Source organism: Loxodonta africana, chromosome 23 (assembly GCF_030014295.1).
Source record: "Loxodonta africana isolate mLoxAfr1 chromosome 23, mLoxAfr1.hap2, whole genome shotgun sequence".
Classification (NCBI taxonomy): domain Eukaryota; kingdom Metazoa; phylum Chordata; class Mammalia; order Proboscidea; family Elephantidae; genus Loxodonta; species Loxodonta africana.
Genome location: NC_087364.1, coordinates 77,247,566 through 77,265,979, shown reverse-complemented (window position 1 = coordinate 77,265,979; position 18,414 = coordinate 77,247,566). Strand labels below are relative to the sequence as shown.

Below are 18,414 nucleotides of genomic sequence, written 5' to 3'. Positions count from 1 at the left end.
AGTAGGTTTGTTCATGACAGAGTAGGCGGCTCCCGTATCAAGTAAAAATGGAGTTTTCCTACCTGCCACATAAAAATTAACCCGAGGTTCCACAGGGGAGATGGAGATCTGCTGTCGTTCTGTGGGAGCCAGACGGTCCTCTAGGCCTCGTCACTCAGAAAGTTGTGGCATTTGCAGTTCAGGGCCATGGTTGGGGTAGCGATTGAGCCATCGCGACTGAATACGGTCCGGACACTGCCTTTTCCAGTGCGCTTCCTTCTTGCAACATGCACTTTGTTGGGGCCCCAGCTTTCCCGGTGGCCCTGAAGGGCGGCTCCAAGGTCTGCTTGGTCGAGCACTTACCTGTGGTGTTCCTGGTTCACTTGGGTTACCTCCAGGTCACCCCTGAACTACGGCGGCCAATAACTGAGCCTTCTTTTCCATTCTTTTATCCTTCCTATCTTCCTCCACCTTATCTCTGTTGCTGAAAACCTTAAAGGCTTCTACCACAAGCTTGGACAACAGGGTCAGGGGATCAGCCTCCAGCTTCTGAATCTTCCTTCTGATATCTGGGGCACTCTGGGTTACAAAGTGCAGACCCAGCAAAGGGGAAGCCTCTGGGTCTATGCTGGTAACTTTCTTAAAATTATCAGTTAATATATCTAGGAAAGCTGCAGGATTCTCATCCTTCCCTTGAGTTATTTGAATAATTAACTGGTTTATAATGATGAAGTGTTTCATTCTTGCCCAATCAAACCGGCTCTGATAGTCCCACCAGGATCGGCCCCAGGTGGACACTGCCCGTCCAGAAAAGGTTCAGTCTGCTCTGAGAGCTGACTCGGGGGACCCCAATTAGGGTCCCATCTGGGTTGCCAGGAATCTCTTGGCATTAATTTCTTAAAGTAGATAATGCGGTGCGGGGACTGGAAGGGAAATGGTCCCAAATGATTCCTAAGGTTCCTATTTGCTCTCAGATTTCTCCTTAGGTACAAGAGGACTCCATATAATTAGGACCAACCTACTGCTATGCTCAGTCCAGTACTCCAGTGGGTCTAGGTCTCCAGAATCCGTGTACCAAAGGAAACTCTGGCCCCGAGCAGCACGGAGTGTGCCTAGGTCAGCAGAGCCACGAGCGCGTGTCCTCAGGGTGGGTGGGGACTCCTCTGGGCCGGGAGCCTGTGAGGTAATAATGGAAGGCACTGAGCTGTAAAGGGTAGAATCAGAACGTGCCGACTTGGCTCAGTGTAAAAAGTCCCATGAATCTTTCCCCCAGAAATGGGCAGTCGACCGCGCTTCGGCTTTGTCCCCACCAGGATCCCCTCTCCCGGGGCCACTAGCACTACCCGTTTCCCGGGTGGACCCCGGCCCAGGAGCCACGACCGCCGGGGCGCCCCGCAGCCGAAAGCACCGCGCCCCACGGTTCCTGAGGCGAGGCACGCCTAGTGCGCATGCGCCCGGAAGCTGGGCAGGGCCTCCAGCCAAGTCATCCCGGCCAAGCCCCCGCCGCCTCGGCCCTCGCCGCCGGCCGTTGACTTTCGAACCTCGGCCCGCGCTCTTTGCCATTGGCTGATGCTACGCAGTTGAACGTTGCCAGGAGACGGCGCCTGCGTCCTGAGGCTGCGCGAAGCCCCGCCCCGAGCACGGGAGTCGCTCGGGGAGGAGGGATGCAGGGCGGGGGACGCCGAGCGGCTCTTAGCGTCCGCTTGGAGGCCGCGGGGCTCGGTGGCGGCTGTGTGGCGTTGCTTGGCGTCTCGCTCCTCACGGTGAGTGTCGGGGCCTTATCTTCGAGCCCGGGAAGGCGGCTCCGCGTCCATTTTCTTTTCCTGTAGTTCAGGCCGGTATGCCGGCGTGTGGAGCGGCCGTCGTGCGGCTTGGTGCTGGAGAAGCAGACTTCGGGTCCTGCGTCCGTCCGGTCTTGTCCCAGATGGAAGTTGGGGAGTGTCTTACCCGCGCCCCGGAGTGGAGCCGCACTTCTGTGGGGCAGGGCCCTCTGGAGCTGAGGGCGAGCGGAGCCGCCTCCACAGGACTGGCCGCCGCGCGGCGCTGGGACGGAGGCCCGGAGCGTTTGCCGCCAACCCTCGAGGAAGCCGAGGGTGCTGCCATTTTGAGCGCCTTCCCGGCGCGAGATCTCACGGGACTTTCCCGGGAGTGTGTAATTATGCCCATTTTACAGATGTGGAAACCTCACTTCTGAGAGGAGTTAGGCAAAAGGGGCCCAGGGTCCCGTAGCATTTAAGTGGCAGAACTGAGAGGTATGAACACAGGTGTATATGGGAATAATCTAAGGTAATATTTATAGCTTGGGGTTGGCAAAATCTTTGTAGTCCCATGGATGATTCTTGTCTTCCACTTCGCTTTAGAAAAACCAAACCAAACCCAGTGCCGTCGAGTCGATTCCGACTCCTAGCGACCCTATAGGACAGAGTAGAACTGCCCCATAGAGTTTCCAGGGCGCGCCTGGCGGGTTCAAACTGCCGACCCTTGGGTTACCAAACGTAGCTCTTAACCGCTGCGCCACCGGGGTTTCCCTACTTCACTTTAAGCAGTCTAAAATGACCGTGAATGTTTGTTCCGTCATCACCATTATTGGCTCACATTGTCCCGAGCTCATAAGATACCTGACGCTGTAAAAAAAAAAAAAAAAAAAAGGTCCTTTGTGAGAATTTGGAAACCCTGGTGGCGTAGTGGTTAAGTGCTACGGCTGCTAGCCAAAGGGTCGGCAGTTCGAATCCCCCAGGCGCTCCTTGGAAACTCTATAGGGCAGTTCTGCTCTGTCCTATGGGGTCGCTAGGAGTCGGAATCGACTCGAGGGTACTGGGTTTGGTGTTTTTAAGAGTTTATTTGGTCACAGAATCGTTGCGGCTTTCCAGGCACAAGTAGTACTTGTGCTGCTGCAATAACTGTTGGTGTTTGTCATTCGTTTTTCTAAAAACACGATGAGGTAAGCATCAAAGGTAAATATCAAATACAGTGGAGTAACATTCGTATGACCTGTTAAGTATATTCTTTAAGGAAGTAAATATAACATTAAAGATATAAAATTATTTTAAATTTAGAGTAAGAAGGAATCTGAAAAAGTTGGAGAAGATAAAGTATATTTTTGGTCCCCAAACCAGGAGATCAACAAAGTAGGTAAGGTGTGAGCTCTGGTAAATTAAGAGAATATGAAAGAAATCTTCAGTAAATTTTTATTGAATTTATAATTTAAACAATAAGATGAAATTTTTATATCTTAAAAAAATGTTCAGTATATAGAAGGAGCGTAAGTGGAAAGTAAGTGTCCTCATCTGACCTATCGCTTGAAGGTGGTCACTTTGGTTACGCTTCAGAAATTTTAAAAGGGTGTGTATGTATTCACACACATACATAGGTACACACACGCACACATGCCCACACACACAATATTATACATACAAATCTCGAAATGCATTTGATAAGTTAATTGGAAAATTTTTCATAATGCCTGTACATGCTATCTACTGCATTCTTTTTTAATGCCAAGTAGCTATCCTTTAAGGGAATATACCATCATTTTGCTAGTGTGGCAGGGTGACGATTTTTATTTTAGACAGTGTCAGCTTTGACATTGCCTTTCATTATACATGTTGTGGAATATTTCTGGCAAATATATTTGCATTTTGAAAAGTATGAGAACAAAACCTCAACTTTTCATGTCGGTTGTAGTTAAATTTCGTTATAGTTCCTTTTTTTGTTTGGGGGGAACTGAGTTTGATGTCAGAATGAAGGAAAACAGTACAAATGGACAGCTAAAATTATCTCTGACTATAGTTTTTTTTTTATTATTTGAAAGAATTAATGGTGGTCCTTCATTATTTTCCTATTTTATGTTACAAACGTATTTTAAAAAATGTGTATGTATAAACATGGCACAGTTAGTATTTCTTAAGTCTTGAATGAAGTGTTCCTTTCTCTTTAATTAGTTAAGGTCACAAAGATGTGAGCCCCAGTCTGGGTAGTGGCACCTTTTGAGTTTTCCCAGACATACAGCTGACTCACTATAAGTCCTTTGGCAGGTCATCTAACTCTATGTAGTAAATACAGTTTCTCTTCGGAGGCTTTAAAAGGTAATGAATGTTTTATAACTACTCATGTTTAGAAATGAAAGGCAGTGAAGCGTTAGTGAATTAAAAGTTTTAAAAAAATGCTGTAAGGAAGAGGTCCTTTGTGACAATTTATTTGGCCACCGAATTGTTGGGCTTTCTGGGCACAAGTGGTACCTCAACTGTTCCTCCAGCAACTGTTGGTATTTGTCACTTCTCTAAAAACACAATGAGGCATAGGTAAACATCAAAGGTAAACATCTAATACAGTGAAGTAACTGGGTAATGATATTTTTGGTACTACTTAATTCTATATCAATTATTATCAAAGTTGGCCATCCATAATGCTATGGTTAGACATTGACGTTCCATATAGAATCAGCCCACTGGAGAGAGACCTCGTAAAAAGTTTGGAAATTCCTGAGTGTGTTTGCATTGATTGAGTTAAACACAAGAAATTTGTGAAATAATTTTTCTGGTAAGTTTTTTTGTTTGTATTTCTTGGTGACTTATAAAAGGGAAACAAGAAATCTTGAATTAATCTACAAAGTTTTACTTGGGCTTTTAGTACTCACTGGAGGAAGATATATTTCACGTGAATTTATCACTTTTTATTACTTTTTAAAAGTATAGAAATAGTACACACTGGCACCAAAATAAATTTGGCAGAAGAAAGGCTGGGTGATAGATAGGCAAGGCACATTTGAAACACGTGGAGGAGGAGGAGACTTTCTCTACCAGGTATCAAAATATTATATAGTCATTAAAACGTGGTAGTAATGTTAAGAAAAGAGCAATGAAATGATGAATATAACATGAATGTATGATAAAGGTGGCATTTTAAGGAGCAAAGATTAGACTACTTAAATGGTTTGGAGGCATTTGGCTGTATTTTTGGAAGATACTTAAATTAGATCTCTACTTCACCAAAAACAAAAACACGTTCCAGGTAAAGATCCAGAGATAAAGAATAAAGCTGTAGGCTAGTACTAAAAGAAAATACATGAGATGTTAACACAGAGAGTGGAACAGCCTTTATAAGTAAAATGCATAAACCGTAAAGAAAAAGAATAGGTTGGGTTATAGGAAAATTAACTGTACAATAAAATTAAAAGACAAGTGGTAGATGGCGAGGACGTTACTGACAAGGGTATTAATATTAATAGCTAGAACATATAAAGACCTACAAAGTAGTTAAACATTTTAGAAAAGAGCAGCTACTAATATCAGGGAAAGAAAAGTTAAACAAGAGTGAGCTCTCACCTTCAAAAAAAAAAAAAAACGTGTTGGTAACAGTGGAAAAATGTGTGCTGGTGAGCATGTGTAATTTTAAGTTGCTGTATCCATTTTGAAGGACAGTTTTGCTGTGTCTTGAAGCTTAAAATGCACGTACCCTTTAGCCTAGCAGTTCAAAGTATCTCTGTTAAGAGTTGCAAATATGCATAGAGAAGCTGTGTGTGTGTATATTTGTATATAAATCATAACTATTTGCTTATATACATAATGGATAGAAAAAAACCTAGAAGGATAATATTAAGCCAAAAGCCATGGTTATCTTTGAAATAGATAGGGATGAGATTTGGAGGTGAAGTAAGACTTTTGAAATATTTATAAAGAGAATGTGTTATTTAGAACTTTAAAAATTTTCGTGTAACAACTTTTGAAGTAGAGGAAAATAAATTCTCACACCCCTCCATTCCCATCTCTCAGAGAGAACCCTTTGCTATGAGTTTGATGCATATATTTCCAGACTTACATTTTATGGTGGTTTAATAGATCACAGTTCTTTGGGCGTAGTTTTAAAAAAAGAGCTTCTAAACTTGTAAAACTGGAACCTTGTTCTTTGATTCCACCGAGACACATATCATATATCTTTGCTACACATTGCTTGAATATTTTTGTAGACTAAAACTTGTTGAAAATCACTATAAACTTAATTATATTTTAACAGATATTGCCAAATCACAGCCTTCCCCGAAAAATTAAGCTCCTGTTAACAGTGTGTGAAATCTGCTGTTTTGCTACTCTCGGAGAACAGTACAGATAATGCAGCCTTTTAGTTCTTGGCAGTCTAATGGGTAAAATGGTATCTATTTTAAACTTGTGTTTTAAAAATTATAGAGGTTGAGCATTTTTAAAGAAAATTTTTTGTCCATTGTATCCTGTGTATTTCTTTACTGGCTTTTGTATCACATGCCTTTTTCACATCGAATGTGGTCATAGTTTTTCTCCATTAACTAATTGAGTGGGCTATGTTAATAGATTTTCTCTTATTAATTACATTACTGGAAAGAACTTTATGTCATCATGGTATCATAGTTGTATGCTGTTGAGTCGATTCCAACGCATAGTGATAGCGACCCTATAGGACAGAGTAGAACTGCCCCATAGGGTTTTGTGGGCAGAAATCTTTACAGGAGCAGATTGGCAGGTCTCTTCTCCTGTGATGTCGCTGGTGGGTTCTTACCGCTGAACTTTTGATTAGCGTTGGCGCCACGAGGACTCCTCGATCATGTTATGCTTCTCTTTTTATGTATTCCTGGATTTGTTTTTGCTAATAATTGTGTTTAGGCTTTTATATCAGTATCCACTTTTTTGAAATTAGTCTACATTGTCTTTTTAGCTGAATCATTTTATATTCCTTTTTGTTTGATAATAAAATAACAAAACCAAAACCTGTGGACATTGCTTTGTTGCCTTCTAGCATTGCTTGTTACCTTAGAGATGTTCTGGCAATCTGTTGCTGTATAACAAACTACCCTACTACTTAGTGGCTTAAACCAATTTATTATTTTCCATGGTTTAAATTGCCTGTGGCAGTTGTCACTTGGGGTCTCTGCGTTTGCAGTCAGTAGTGGCTTGGGCTGAAGTTATCTGGAGGCTTGGCTGGCTGGATGTCCAAGGTGGCTTCTTCACTCACATGTCTGGCACCTCAGTGCTCCTCCACTTGGCTTTTCTCTCCAGCCTGGACTTCTTACACAGGGGTTTGTGGCTCCAAGAGGCAGGAAGCTGCCAGGCTAGTTAAGGGGTATTCACAGTATAGGCACAACATAGCTTGCACTGTATCTTACTGGTCAGAGCAGTCTCATGGCCTGCCCAAGTGTTTTTTTTGGGGGGGGGGGGAGGTGCGTGGAGCAGATTCCATTTTTTGATGAGGAGGTAGCAGCAAAGTCACATTACAGAAGAGCAGATGGAGTGGAGGGGAGTAGTTATTGTGGGCATCTTTGGAAATTATGGTCTTCCAGAGGAGAATTCTGAGACCCCTATGTTTTTCTTTTCCATTTTTATTTAGGTAACCCACTTCTCTGCCTGGATGCTTGTCTGTCTTTTCAAATATTTTTTACTTGTATGTTCATAGTTAAAAGTATAACAAAATTATTTAGGTTTGCAATGAAGAGTAGCGGTCCCTGGCCATAACTCTCTCCACTCTTGTTTCTGTTCTCCGGAAGCAATCACTTTCATCTCTTTTAACTGTTTCCTTTGCCATTTGTTTCTGTTTTTCTAAATTATATTTACAGTGTGAGTTGATTTTCATTTTTAGGTATTGTTGAGTCAGAATCGACTCGACAGGGACGGTTTTTTTTTTTTTTTTAATTGAGTACTTAGAGGAACCCTGGTATCACAATGGTTAAGCACTTGACTGCTAACCGAAAGGTCAGTGGTTTGAGCCCACCAGCCACTCCGTGGGAGGAAGATGTGGCAGTGTGGTTCTGTAAAGGTTATAGCCTTGGAAACCCTGTGGGGCACTTCTGCTCTGTCCTATAAGGTGCTGTGAGTAGGAATCGACTCGATGGCAATGGGTGGTGGTGGTGGATTGACTATAAGAGAAGCTTAAGGTCTTAAACACTGTTCCCTTCTCTTACTTCCTCATCTCTGTGCTTTTATCACCCTTTTTGGTAAAATCAAAAATTAGTGTTTGCTATGTGTGTGTTAATATTATAACTGGACTTTGTAATGTACTATAATATTTCCTTTTGTTGCATGATTCTTTCACCTTTCCTTCAATTTAGTTTTCTTATTCCTCTCAGCATGTTCAGATACATGAGATACTCTCTAAGCTCTAGTTTTTACTTAAAGACATCCATTCTGGATCTCTCTGTCTTCCTCCTCCAGACTTGTTCTCTGGGCTTGCAGTATAGTTGTCCTGGACTTTGTTTCACCCTTGTCCTGGTGACAGTTCTTGCTTTGTTTCCCTACAGTAGCTTCTTTAGAAAGGGTAGTCAGGGGGTTATTAAGTTTTGAGACCTTGTGTGTCAGAAACCATCTTATTCTACTCTCAAAATTGATTTGATGGATTTTCTGGGTATAGAATTTTAGTGGAAGCCATTTTTCCTGAGAATATTGAAGGCACTGCCTCATTGTCTTCTAGCTTCCGTTGTTGAGAAATCTGATACCATTTGTATGTGATGTGTTTTTTTTTAATCTGGAAGCTTTTTAGAATTTTATCATCATCTTCAATGTTTTAAAATATTATAGTTTTTTTTTTTTTTTTTCAACTTTAATGTGCTGGGCATTTGGTGGACCTTTTCAGCCTGGAAATATATTTCCTTCAATTCTGGGAAATTTTTTAATGCATTTATAGTTCTGTTGACTCCACTGGTGCTCTTTTTTTTTTTTTTCCCCCCTGAGACTTTTGTTATGTAGATATTGGACTTCCTGGGTTGGTACTCTAATTATTTTATCTCACATTTTCCACTTTTTGGTCTTTTTTCTGATTTCTCTGGTTTTATCATTCAAGCCTTTTATTGATTAAAAAAAAAAAATTCTGCTCATTTTTAATTTCTGAGAGTTCTCTCTTATTCTTGTAATATTCTTATTTACATAGCATTCTGTTCTTGTTTAATGGAAATCTGTTATCTTCCTGAGGATATTAATATTCTATTTTGAAGTTTATTGTGTTTGTTACATTATTTTTGTCCCTGAGCTTCCTTTTTCTGCTTGCTATTTTTGGTCTGCTTCACGTTGACGGTTTTCCTCAAATTTCTAGTGATTCTTGTTTGTCCATGGTTGAGAAGAGGAGTAAACTGCTGAACCTCTTTGTGTAGAGGACACATTTCAGCTAGAGGGTTTCATTATAGGGTAGCCATTCTCAAAGTGTGGTTTGGTGATTTTATAGGAGTCTGAGATCCTTTCAGATCCAAACTATTTTCATAATAATATGGTTAGTAATACTAAGATATTATATTTGCCTATTTCACACTCATTCTCTCATGAGCATACGGTAGAATATTCCAGAGGCTATGTGACTTCTGATACAATAGATGAAACGCTGAAGTGGCGTGGGAATCTGTCTTGTATTAAGTTAGACATTAAAGAGGCTTGTAAAAATGTAAAACCATACCACTCATTTTTTTTTTTTTTTTTGGTTTTGAAAAATATTTTTCATAAAACAGGTTAACATTTTCAAACAAATTACTAAATATTTTTAAGATGTGTTGGCTTATTCTGTATTAGAAATAAGTAAAACCTTTTGGAGGTCTCAGTAATTAAAAAAATTGTAAAAATTTCTGAAACCAAAGTTTGACATCCAGTACTGTACAGTGAGCAGGTGGCTGCCAGGGTTAGGTAGAATTCCTCCGAATTGTCAGTACTGGTAAATATTTTCTCTTGGTTGGTTTCCCCAGAGAAATCTTCCACTTTTCTGTCTAGGGGGTATAAGCAGAACTCTAGCATTCAAGAGGGAGTAGCCACTAGCCACATGAGACTATAAAATAGGAATTTACTTCTTCAGCTGTACTAGACATATTTCTTTTTTATTGTTCTTTAAGTAAAAGTTTACAATTCAAGTCAGTCTCTCATACAAAAACTTAGACACACATTGTTATATGACCCTAGTTGCTCTCCGTACAATGTGACAGCACACTCTTTCTTTCCACCCTGTATTTCCCACGTCCATTCAGTTAGCTCCTGCCCCCTCTGCCATCTCATCTCACCTCTGGACAGGAGCTGCCGACATAGCCTCATGTGTCTACTTGAGCTAAGAAGTACACTTCTCACCAGTATCATTTTATGGCTTCTAGTTCAGTCTAATCGTTGTCTAAGAGTTGGCTTCAGGAATGGTTTTAGTTTTGGGCTAACAGAGAGTCCGGGGGCCGTGACCTCTGGGGTCCCTTCAGTCTCAGTGAGACCATTAAGGCTGGTCTTTTTACTAGAATTTGAAGTCTGCATCCTACTTTTGTCCTGCACCATCAGGGATTCTCTGTTGTGTCCTGTCAGGGGAGTCCTTGGTGGTAGCCATGTGCCATCTAGTTCCTCTGATCTCAGGCTGAAGGAGTTTCTGGTTTATGTCGCCCTTTATCTTGGGCTCATATTTTCCTTGTGTCCTTGGTGTTTTTCATTCTCCTTTGCTCCAGATGGGTTGAGACCAATTAATGCATCCTAGATGGCTGCTTGCTAGCTTTTAAGACCCTAGATGTCACTCATCAAAGTGGGATGCAGAATGTTTTCTTAATAACACTTCGTTAGGCCTGTTGACTTAGATGTCCCCTGAAACGATGGTCCCCAGACCCCCAGCCCTGCTACTCTGTCCCTTGAAGTGTTTGGTTGTGTTCATGAAACTTCTTAGCTTTTGGATTAGTCCAGTTAGTTGTGCTGACTTCCCATGTATTGTGTGTTGTCTTTCCCTTCACCTAATTCTTGTCTGCTAATTAGTGAATTCCCCCCTCCCTCCCTCCCCACCCTCGTAACCATCAAAGAATGTTTTCTTCTGTGTTTAAACTTTTCTTGAGTTCTTATGATAGTGGGCTCTAGACTGATTCAGGAGCTCTGTAGCCACAGGTCAGTAGTACTGTTTTCAGGAGCTCTGGAGCCACAAGTCAGTAGTAGCTACAGTACAGGACCACCTGGATATTGCATATTTCCATCCAGTTTCCAGTTTTATTGGAAATGTCAGTTTTCACTGAATCCCCGTTTCCACTGTGGTGATTCATCCCTACTGCAACTGGATGTAGAGTTCATCAGTCTAGAACCTGTATGGTTCAGCCTTTCTGTAGAATCTCTAGGCTTCTGCCAGGGTCAGAACAGAAAAAAATCCTTTGCCGTCGAGTCCGTTCCGACTCAGTGACGCTATAGAACAGAGCAGAGCAGTCCGGTAGGGTTTCCAAGGGTGTCAATTTTTATGGAAGCAGACTGCCACATATTTCTCCTACAAAGGGGCTGTTGGGTTGAACCACCGGCCTTTTGGTTAGCAGCTGGGTGCTTAACCACATGATCACCATCTATATTTCCTATTCCTCTGGCAGCAGCCATAGTCAGGAAGTTCCTGGACCTATGACGTTATCTTTCAGCCAGCCTTGCTTTTTCAGCCAGTTTTGACTTATGGTGAATTTGTTGCCTAAATGTTACAATAAATCAGAGGAGAATAAAATTTGATTTCTGTGACCTTCATGCTATCCACAAAGCTGACTAAATTTTATAATTTTTATACTTTGAGACCATCATGATTTTTGCTTCCATTTTATATAAGCTCAGTAGATGACATTTTCTTTACAATGTTATGGGTACTCTTTTCCTAAAGAAAGTTGAGCTTTTGGGTTCTCAGGAGAAAGTTGTTCCCTAGCTTTTCAACAAAATATAATAGAGCTTTGGATGGGAAGGATTCTGTTTTAGAGCTAGATTAGGTACTTAAACATTAAATAGCTCTAATAATAAATCTAGATTGAACATATGTCTAGTCTTTGAATTTTATTCCTTACAAAGTGCTGTTCTGTGTATCCCTTTATTGTGAATTCTGACATCACTAAAATACCCAAGAAACATTTTTTCTTGGATGATTTTTGTGTGACTTCAGAGCTCCATGTAGGTGTACAGCGCATTCACTTGAATTAATTTGCTGTCAATGTCGTCTTCTGTATTGTTGCCCAATTACCTTAGTTTTCTGGAATGCCTCACAATTCCAGCTTAATCTCTCTTGGCACATCTCGACTCCATAGGGTTCTGAATATTACCATTCAGAATGGAGTGTTTTCTAATGGACTCTACTGTTACAGTTTTTCCTAAGCAAAATAGACATTTTGCCCCCCCCCTTTTAAATTAAATTTGTCTCTTAAGAGGCATTTGCTCATTCAGTAGTAAATGAATGCCTACTGTGTGTCAAGTTTGTGCTAGATTACAGTACTATAACTATAGTTTGGACATGTTTCTTGCCCTTACGGCTTACATTCTAATGTATACAAAAATGTTACAAAATTATTTCAAATAAAATCTTGTTAAGTGCTATGAAGGAAAAGTGGCAGTGTTCAATGAGATTAACAGGGGACCTGATCTGGGGGATGGCTCAGTTTGAGACTTGAAGGATGAGTAAGAGTTTGGTTTTGCAAATCATGAAGGGAGCCAAGAGTAGAAAAAGTCTAAAGAGGTTTTTTGTTTATTTAAAATACAGTTAGTTATTTTTAGGTGCTGTTCTCTCCAACTTTTATTGTTATCATTTGGAGAGGATTTGGTAGTGTGTTATATTCTACATGAATGATACCTGAATTTGTTTGTTTTTTAAGGATCTTTAAACAGTGGCATAACTTAATTTTTCTGTCAAGTATAAGTGCGTCCCAACCCCGGACAGTGGCTTGCTTTGGGCATAGTTACAAAGGGACACTGTAAGAGGTGGTAGGGTGCAAAACTGTCACGTGCCTGTTGTTGTCAGTAACAGCTTGCCAAGAGGTCAAGTTGCTTGTTTCTTTTCTGTCTGGAGGAAATACTCACCAGGGGACTTTTTCATGAAAGGGAGATGACTAATGGTGGTCTTTATGTTCTTTACCACTAATGTGCTAGTTTTTCACTTACTTAAATTAACTAAGTTGGTAATTCATAGTTATCACAATCAGCACTTCCATTTTTCATGCTCATTTCCATTGCAAGGAATGACTTAAAATTTTTTCCCTTCCTATTCTTCAAGTTAAAATTATTGCCTTAGAAAATTGCACCACGTTGATTCTGGGCTGTAATTAATATTCCAGTTCAAGAAGCTAAGAAATTTGTAGTTAACGGTTACTAGAGAAATTTAATAACTTGCTTTAGAAACCATGATTGAGCCAACTGGGAGCATGTTTTCTTCTTTTGAATTAAAGAATATTTCTAAGCCTACTTGTAATTTTTTTTTAATAGAAATGTTTAGTTTTATTTATTATACAGCAGGCCCCCTGTATCCGTGGGTTCCGAATCCGTGGATTCAACCAATTGTGGGTTGAAAATATTCAGGGAAAAAACATAAGTGATGTGTAGGCATACCCTGCCATTTCACAGATGTCCAGTCTTCTCTTCAGCACTTGTTTGAACAGTTTGCCTCATATCTGACATGTACTCTGGAGTTAGGCCTACAATGGTTGAGTCCATACTGAACGTGTACAGACTTTTTTTTGTCATTAATCCCTAAACAATACAGTATGACAACTCTCTTACCTTGTATTAGGTATGATAAGTAATCTAGAGATGATTTAAGGTATACGGGAGGATGTGTGTAGGTTATATGCAGATATGTACCATTTTACATAAGGGTTTTAGAGCATCCTTGAATTCTGGTATCTGTGGGGGTTCCTGGAATGAATCCCTCATGGATCCTGAGGGACGGCTGTGTGCAGTTCATTTTGGCTTTAGTACAGTATACTTAACAATTAAGTAGGCATCAACAGAACACTTTAAATTTTTATTTAGTTTGGATTACATAGAAACAAACTTAACTAAATTTAATTTTGAAGCACTTTATTACAAGTTGGAGTTATCTTGTGTGGGATGATTTTTGCTCTAAAGGAATAAGTTCTGAAAGAGGATCAAGTGTTCAATATTATATTGTGGCAGCGGTGGTTAAATGGTAGAATTCTTGTCTTCCATGAAGGAGACCTGGGTTTGATTCCCGATCACTGCATCTTAAGCGCAGCTACCACCAGTCTGGCTTGGATGCTGCTAAACAGGTTTTACCGGAACTTCCAGACTAAGATGAGGAAGAAAGGCCTGGCAGTCTTACTTGCCCCCAAACCAGCCATTGAAAACCCAATGGATCAAGAGGTCTGATCCCGTTGTGCCTGGGGTTGCCAGGAGTCAGGGTCGACTGGATGGCAGCTAATAATACGTACACGGGAACTGAATTGCTAAGAAAGCATCATTGTTTTCATCTCAGTAAATAATTGTCTTCTTTTTAAATGATAACTAGAGATAAGATTGCTGTTGACTGTGACTCATGGTGACCTTACGTACAGCAGAACGAAATGCTGCTATTCTTGCGCCATCCTCATAACTCCCCGTATGTTCAAGCCCATCACTGTGGCCACTGTGCCCCCCCATCTCAGCAGGGGTCTCCCCTCTTGCTCTTGCTGGCCCTCTGCTCCACGAAGCATGATGTTCTTCTCCAAAGATTGACCCTCTTGGTGAGGTGTCCCAAGCAAATAAGATGGACAGTGGTGTTTTGAGATTCATAAGGTGTTCGCTGGCTAGTTTTGGGGAGTAGATCGCCAGGCCTGCCTTTCTAGTCTATCTTAGTGTGAAAACTTCTGAAGCCTGTTCACCATGGGTGAGCCTACTGCTATTTGAAATACCGGGAGCATAGCTTCCAATATGTTAGCAACACACAAGCCACCACAGCACAGTAAACTGAGAAGAGTGGTGATTCTAAATGATAAAACATAGTATGCTAACAGTTTGGTGGTGAACTCCTGAAATTTTACATAATGTGTGCCAGTTCTTTGTTATGTGTAGACTTAGAATATTTTTTTCTTTTGACAGGAAATGCACAATTTTGAGGATGAGTTAACATGTCCCATTTGTTACAGTATTTTTGAGGATCCTCGTGTACTACCATGCTCTCATACATTTTGTAGAAATTGTTTGGAAAACGTTCTTCAGGCATCTGGCAACTTTTATATATGGAGACCTTTACGAATTCCACTCAAGTGCCCGAGCTGCAGGAGTATTATTGAAATTGCGTCAACTGGTATTGAATCTTTGCCTGTTAATTTTGCATTAAAGGCTATTATTGAAAAGTACCAGCAAGAGGACCATCCAGATATTGTCACCTGCCCTGAACACTACAGGCAGCCATTAAATGTTTATTGTCTACTAGATAAAAAACTAGTTTGTGGTCATTGCCTCACCATAGGTCAACATCATGGTCATCCTATAGATGATCTTGAAAGTGCCTATTTGAAAGAAAAGGACACGCCTCAAAAACTGCTCCTACAGTTAACTGACACACACTGGACAGATGTTACTCGTCTTATTGAAAAGCTAGAAGAACAAAAATTGCATTCTGAGAGAATGGTCCAAGGTGATAAGGAAATTGTTCTACAGTATTTTAAGGAGCTTAGTGATACATTAGAACAGAAAAAAAATTTTTTCCTAACTGCTCTCTGTGATGTTGGAAATCTGATTAGTCAAGAATACACTCCACAAATTGAAAGAATGAAAGAAATAAGAGCGCAGCAGCTTGAATTAATGACACTTACAACATCTTTGCAAAAAGAGCCTCCACTTAAATTTCTTGAAAAAGTTGATGATGTCCGTCGGCGCGTGCAGATTCTGAAACAAAGACCACTTCCTGAAGTTCAACCTGTTGAAATTTATCCTCGAGTAAGCCAAGTACTGAAAGAAGAATGGTGCAGAACAGAAATTGGACAAATTAAGGAAGTCCTCATTCCTGAGATGAAAATTTCTTCAAGAAGGATGCCATTGTCCTGGCCTGATAAGGATGAAAAAGTTGAATTTTTAAAAATTTTAAACATCGTTACAGTTACTCTAATTTCAGTCACACTGATGTTGGTACTCTTTTTTAACCAACACATAATCACCTTTTTAAATGAAGTCACATCAGTATGTTTCTCCAAAGTGTCTCTGTTTGTTTATCAAAGTTTTTCCAACAATCTGTATGATTTAAAGGATAGACTATGTCACACTCTATATTTGCTGAAGGAATTTATGTGGAAAATAATTTCTCGTTGAAAATTCAAATCTGTTGCTTAAATAGGCTTGTTTTGTACTGCAGAGACGAAATGGAGAAATAGGGATAGCATGGATAAACTAACAGGCTAAATTTTAGAGTTGCAACAAATACATAGAAATATTTGTTACACCTTTCATACTTCCGTAGGCTAGAAATGATGTGTGAAAAAAACAAGACACAGAGTGGCCAAAACATGATTCAGATCATTAGAAAATGAGAATAAAATCTAGTATTTACATGATTTTTAATTAAAAATACATGATCCCACTTTTGACTTGATATAAGTTGACTTAATATTGCACTGTGACATTTAAACATCCCTGCCAGTGTTATTTTACCATAATTACATACTGCACTGGTTGGCTTTGCACTTACGTATATATGTAGCTTTTAGATTAAAAAATGTTAAAATCCTAAAAGTGTGTATGCCTTTGTGTACTTTTTGAATGGTGAGTAAAGGTGGTGAGGTTTTTAAAGTCAAGCAGTGCAGTATAAAATGATAAGGGATTACTTAGATTTTTCTATTCGATTAAACATTTCCTGAGTCACATATCTAATGTATTTTAAATTAAGAGCCCTAAAATGTTTATAAACATTCATTCCAAACAAAGCTATTGGTTTTGGGTTAATCTAGTAAGAGGGAACAGTGACGTTTTCTAGTGACTGTCATATCCTATGATTTGTTGTACATAGGGTCACTGTGAGCCAGAACCGACTTGACAGCACCTAGCAATGACTTGTTGTGAATTGAAGATTGTATTTGATCTTGTGTAGTGTTTTACTTTTGCCACTAGTTAAATCAGTTATTGGGTGAAAATTCTAAAATGTTACTTCAATTACTTGAACAGAATGGAATTGGTAATATTCCATTTTCACGATTTTGATGGCATCTTGTGAACTTTGCCTTAAAAATTGTCTTTAACTTTTTATCTCCTAAACATTCCCTTATGCTGATACCAGAGTGCCAACAGTTTTATCTAGTTTCCTTGAATTTTGCTTAGAGAGCCTACCTATATTGTCAGATCCCTTTAATACAGTCATCTTAACAGTGACTGCAACTGTGATGCTTGTGGTAGGACTTTTTGGTCTGTTGTACCTGCATCCTTTAGTGCCAACTGTCGCTTTCCAACTTCCAAAACAGACTTGCTGCTCTCAGACTACACTTCTATTGAGTCTTACCTCATTCAGAGACTTTCCAGGTCAGGTTAGGCAATGTTTCTGGCCCTACAGATTACATGTGTGTTATAAATGAATAAATATGGCTATAGTAGGGACATTACTTGTAAAACACTCCTGAGGGCTCATCTGAGAAAAAGTCTTAAGAGGTTTGATTTAAGCTGGCCATATTTGTGACATCAGAATATGCCTAGCACAGTTAGTTACTGTGGGGGCAAAGAGCACTCGAAGGGTGTCACGTGGTGGTATCTGTTCAGCTACTTGGAAATGTAAATATTAACTTTAGACCTAAGTTGCACTGATCTTAGAAAAATATTAGTCTTACCACAAAAGTGGAAACCGTGGTGGTGGTATGGTTAAGAGCTACGGCTGCCAACTGAAAGGTCGGCAGTTTGAATCCACCAGGCGCTCCTTGGAAACCATGTGAGGCTGTTAAAACTCTGTCCTATAGGGTTGCTATGTGTCAGAATCAACTTGATGGCAATGGGTTTTGTTCTTTTGGTTTACCACAAAAGTGCTGTGTATTTGTAAATACATATAAATATTAGTAAGCATTGAAATGTTAGTCTTATACATCAAGCTCTTAATTGCATAGCTCTCACATGAGTATAGATGAGGCAACAGGCACAGGAGTAACTTGCCCAAGGCTATACAGCTACTATGTAGAAGAACCAGAATTTAAAACCATACATTTGCTTCAGAGTTTGTGCTGGCTTTAAAGGATTCGAGTAGGCCAGGATTAATTTTATTAGTTTTCAGTCTGCTTTTAAGAATTACTTGTAGCTAAGTACTGAAGTGGAAACCCTGGTGGCATAGTGGTTAAGTGCCACAGCTGCTAACCGAAGAGCTTGGCCGTTCACATCCGCCAGGTGCTCCTTGGAAACTCAATGGGGCAGTTCTACTCTGTCCTATAGGGTCGCTATGAGTCGACTCGACAGCAGTGGGTTGGTTGGAAGTACTGAAGGAACGTATAATGCCTGTTAACTTTTAGGCTTGATACTGTTTTGTAACTTGCTAGGTTTTAGCAGATAAAGCTATTTTTTGATGAATTTTATGACGTGTGCATGAATATAGTTAAGTACCAAGTAACTAATTATACATGCTGCTGTTTTGTATTTTTACCAGGAGGATGAGATTACATAACTTAGTCTTGCACTATTTCTAGGTTTTATGTATAACGAAAGTACATATTTTAATAAACTCATTTTGGTATTTCACTTGCATTTGAATGGTTTATTAAGGCCCAGGAAACTGGAATTTTCAGGTGGGTTATGG

The 18,414-nt window shown here is 40.1% G+C and overlaps 1 protein-coding gene across 1 annotated transcript; it reads left to right on the top strand.

Moving 5' to 3' along the window:
• The first annotated feature begins 1,616 nt into the window (after window positions 1-1,616).
• On the top strand, window positions 1,617-18,356 carry TRIM59 (tripartite motif containing 59). Its single transcript, XM_003416183.4, has 2 exons — window positions 1,617-1,742; window positions 14,751-18,356. The coding sequence occupies exons 1-2, from the start codon at window positions 1,644-1,646 to the stop codon at window positions 15,960-15,962; spliced, it is 1,311 nt and encodes a 436-aa protein (XP_003416231.3). The 5' UTR covers window positions 1,617-1,643; the 3' UTR covers window positions 15,963-18,356.
• The last annotated feature ends 58 nt before the right edge of the window (window positions 18,357-18,414 follow it).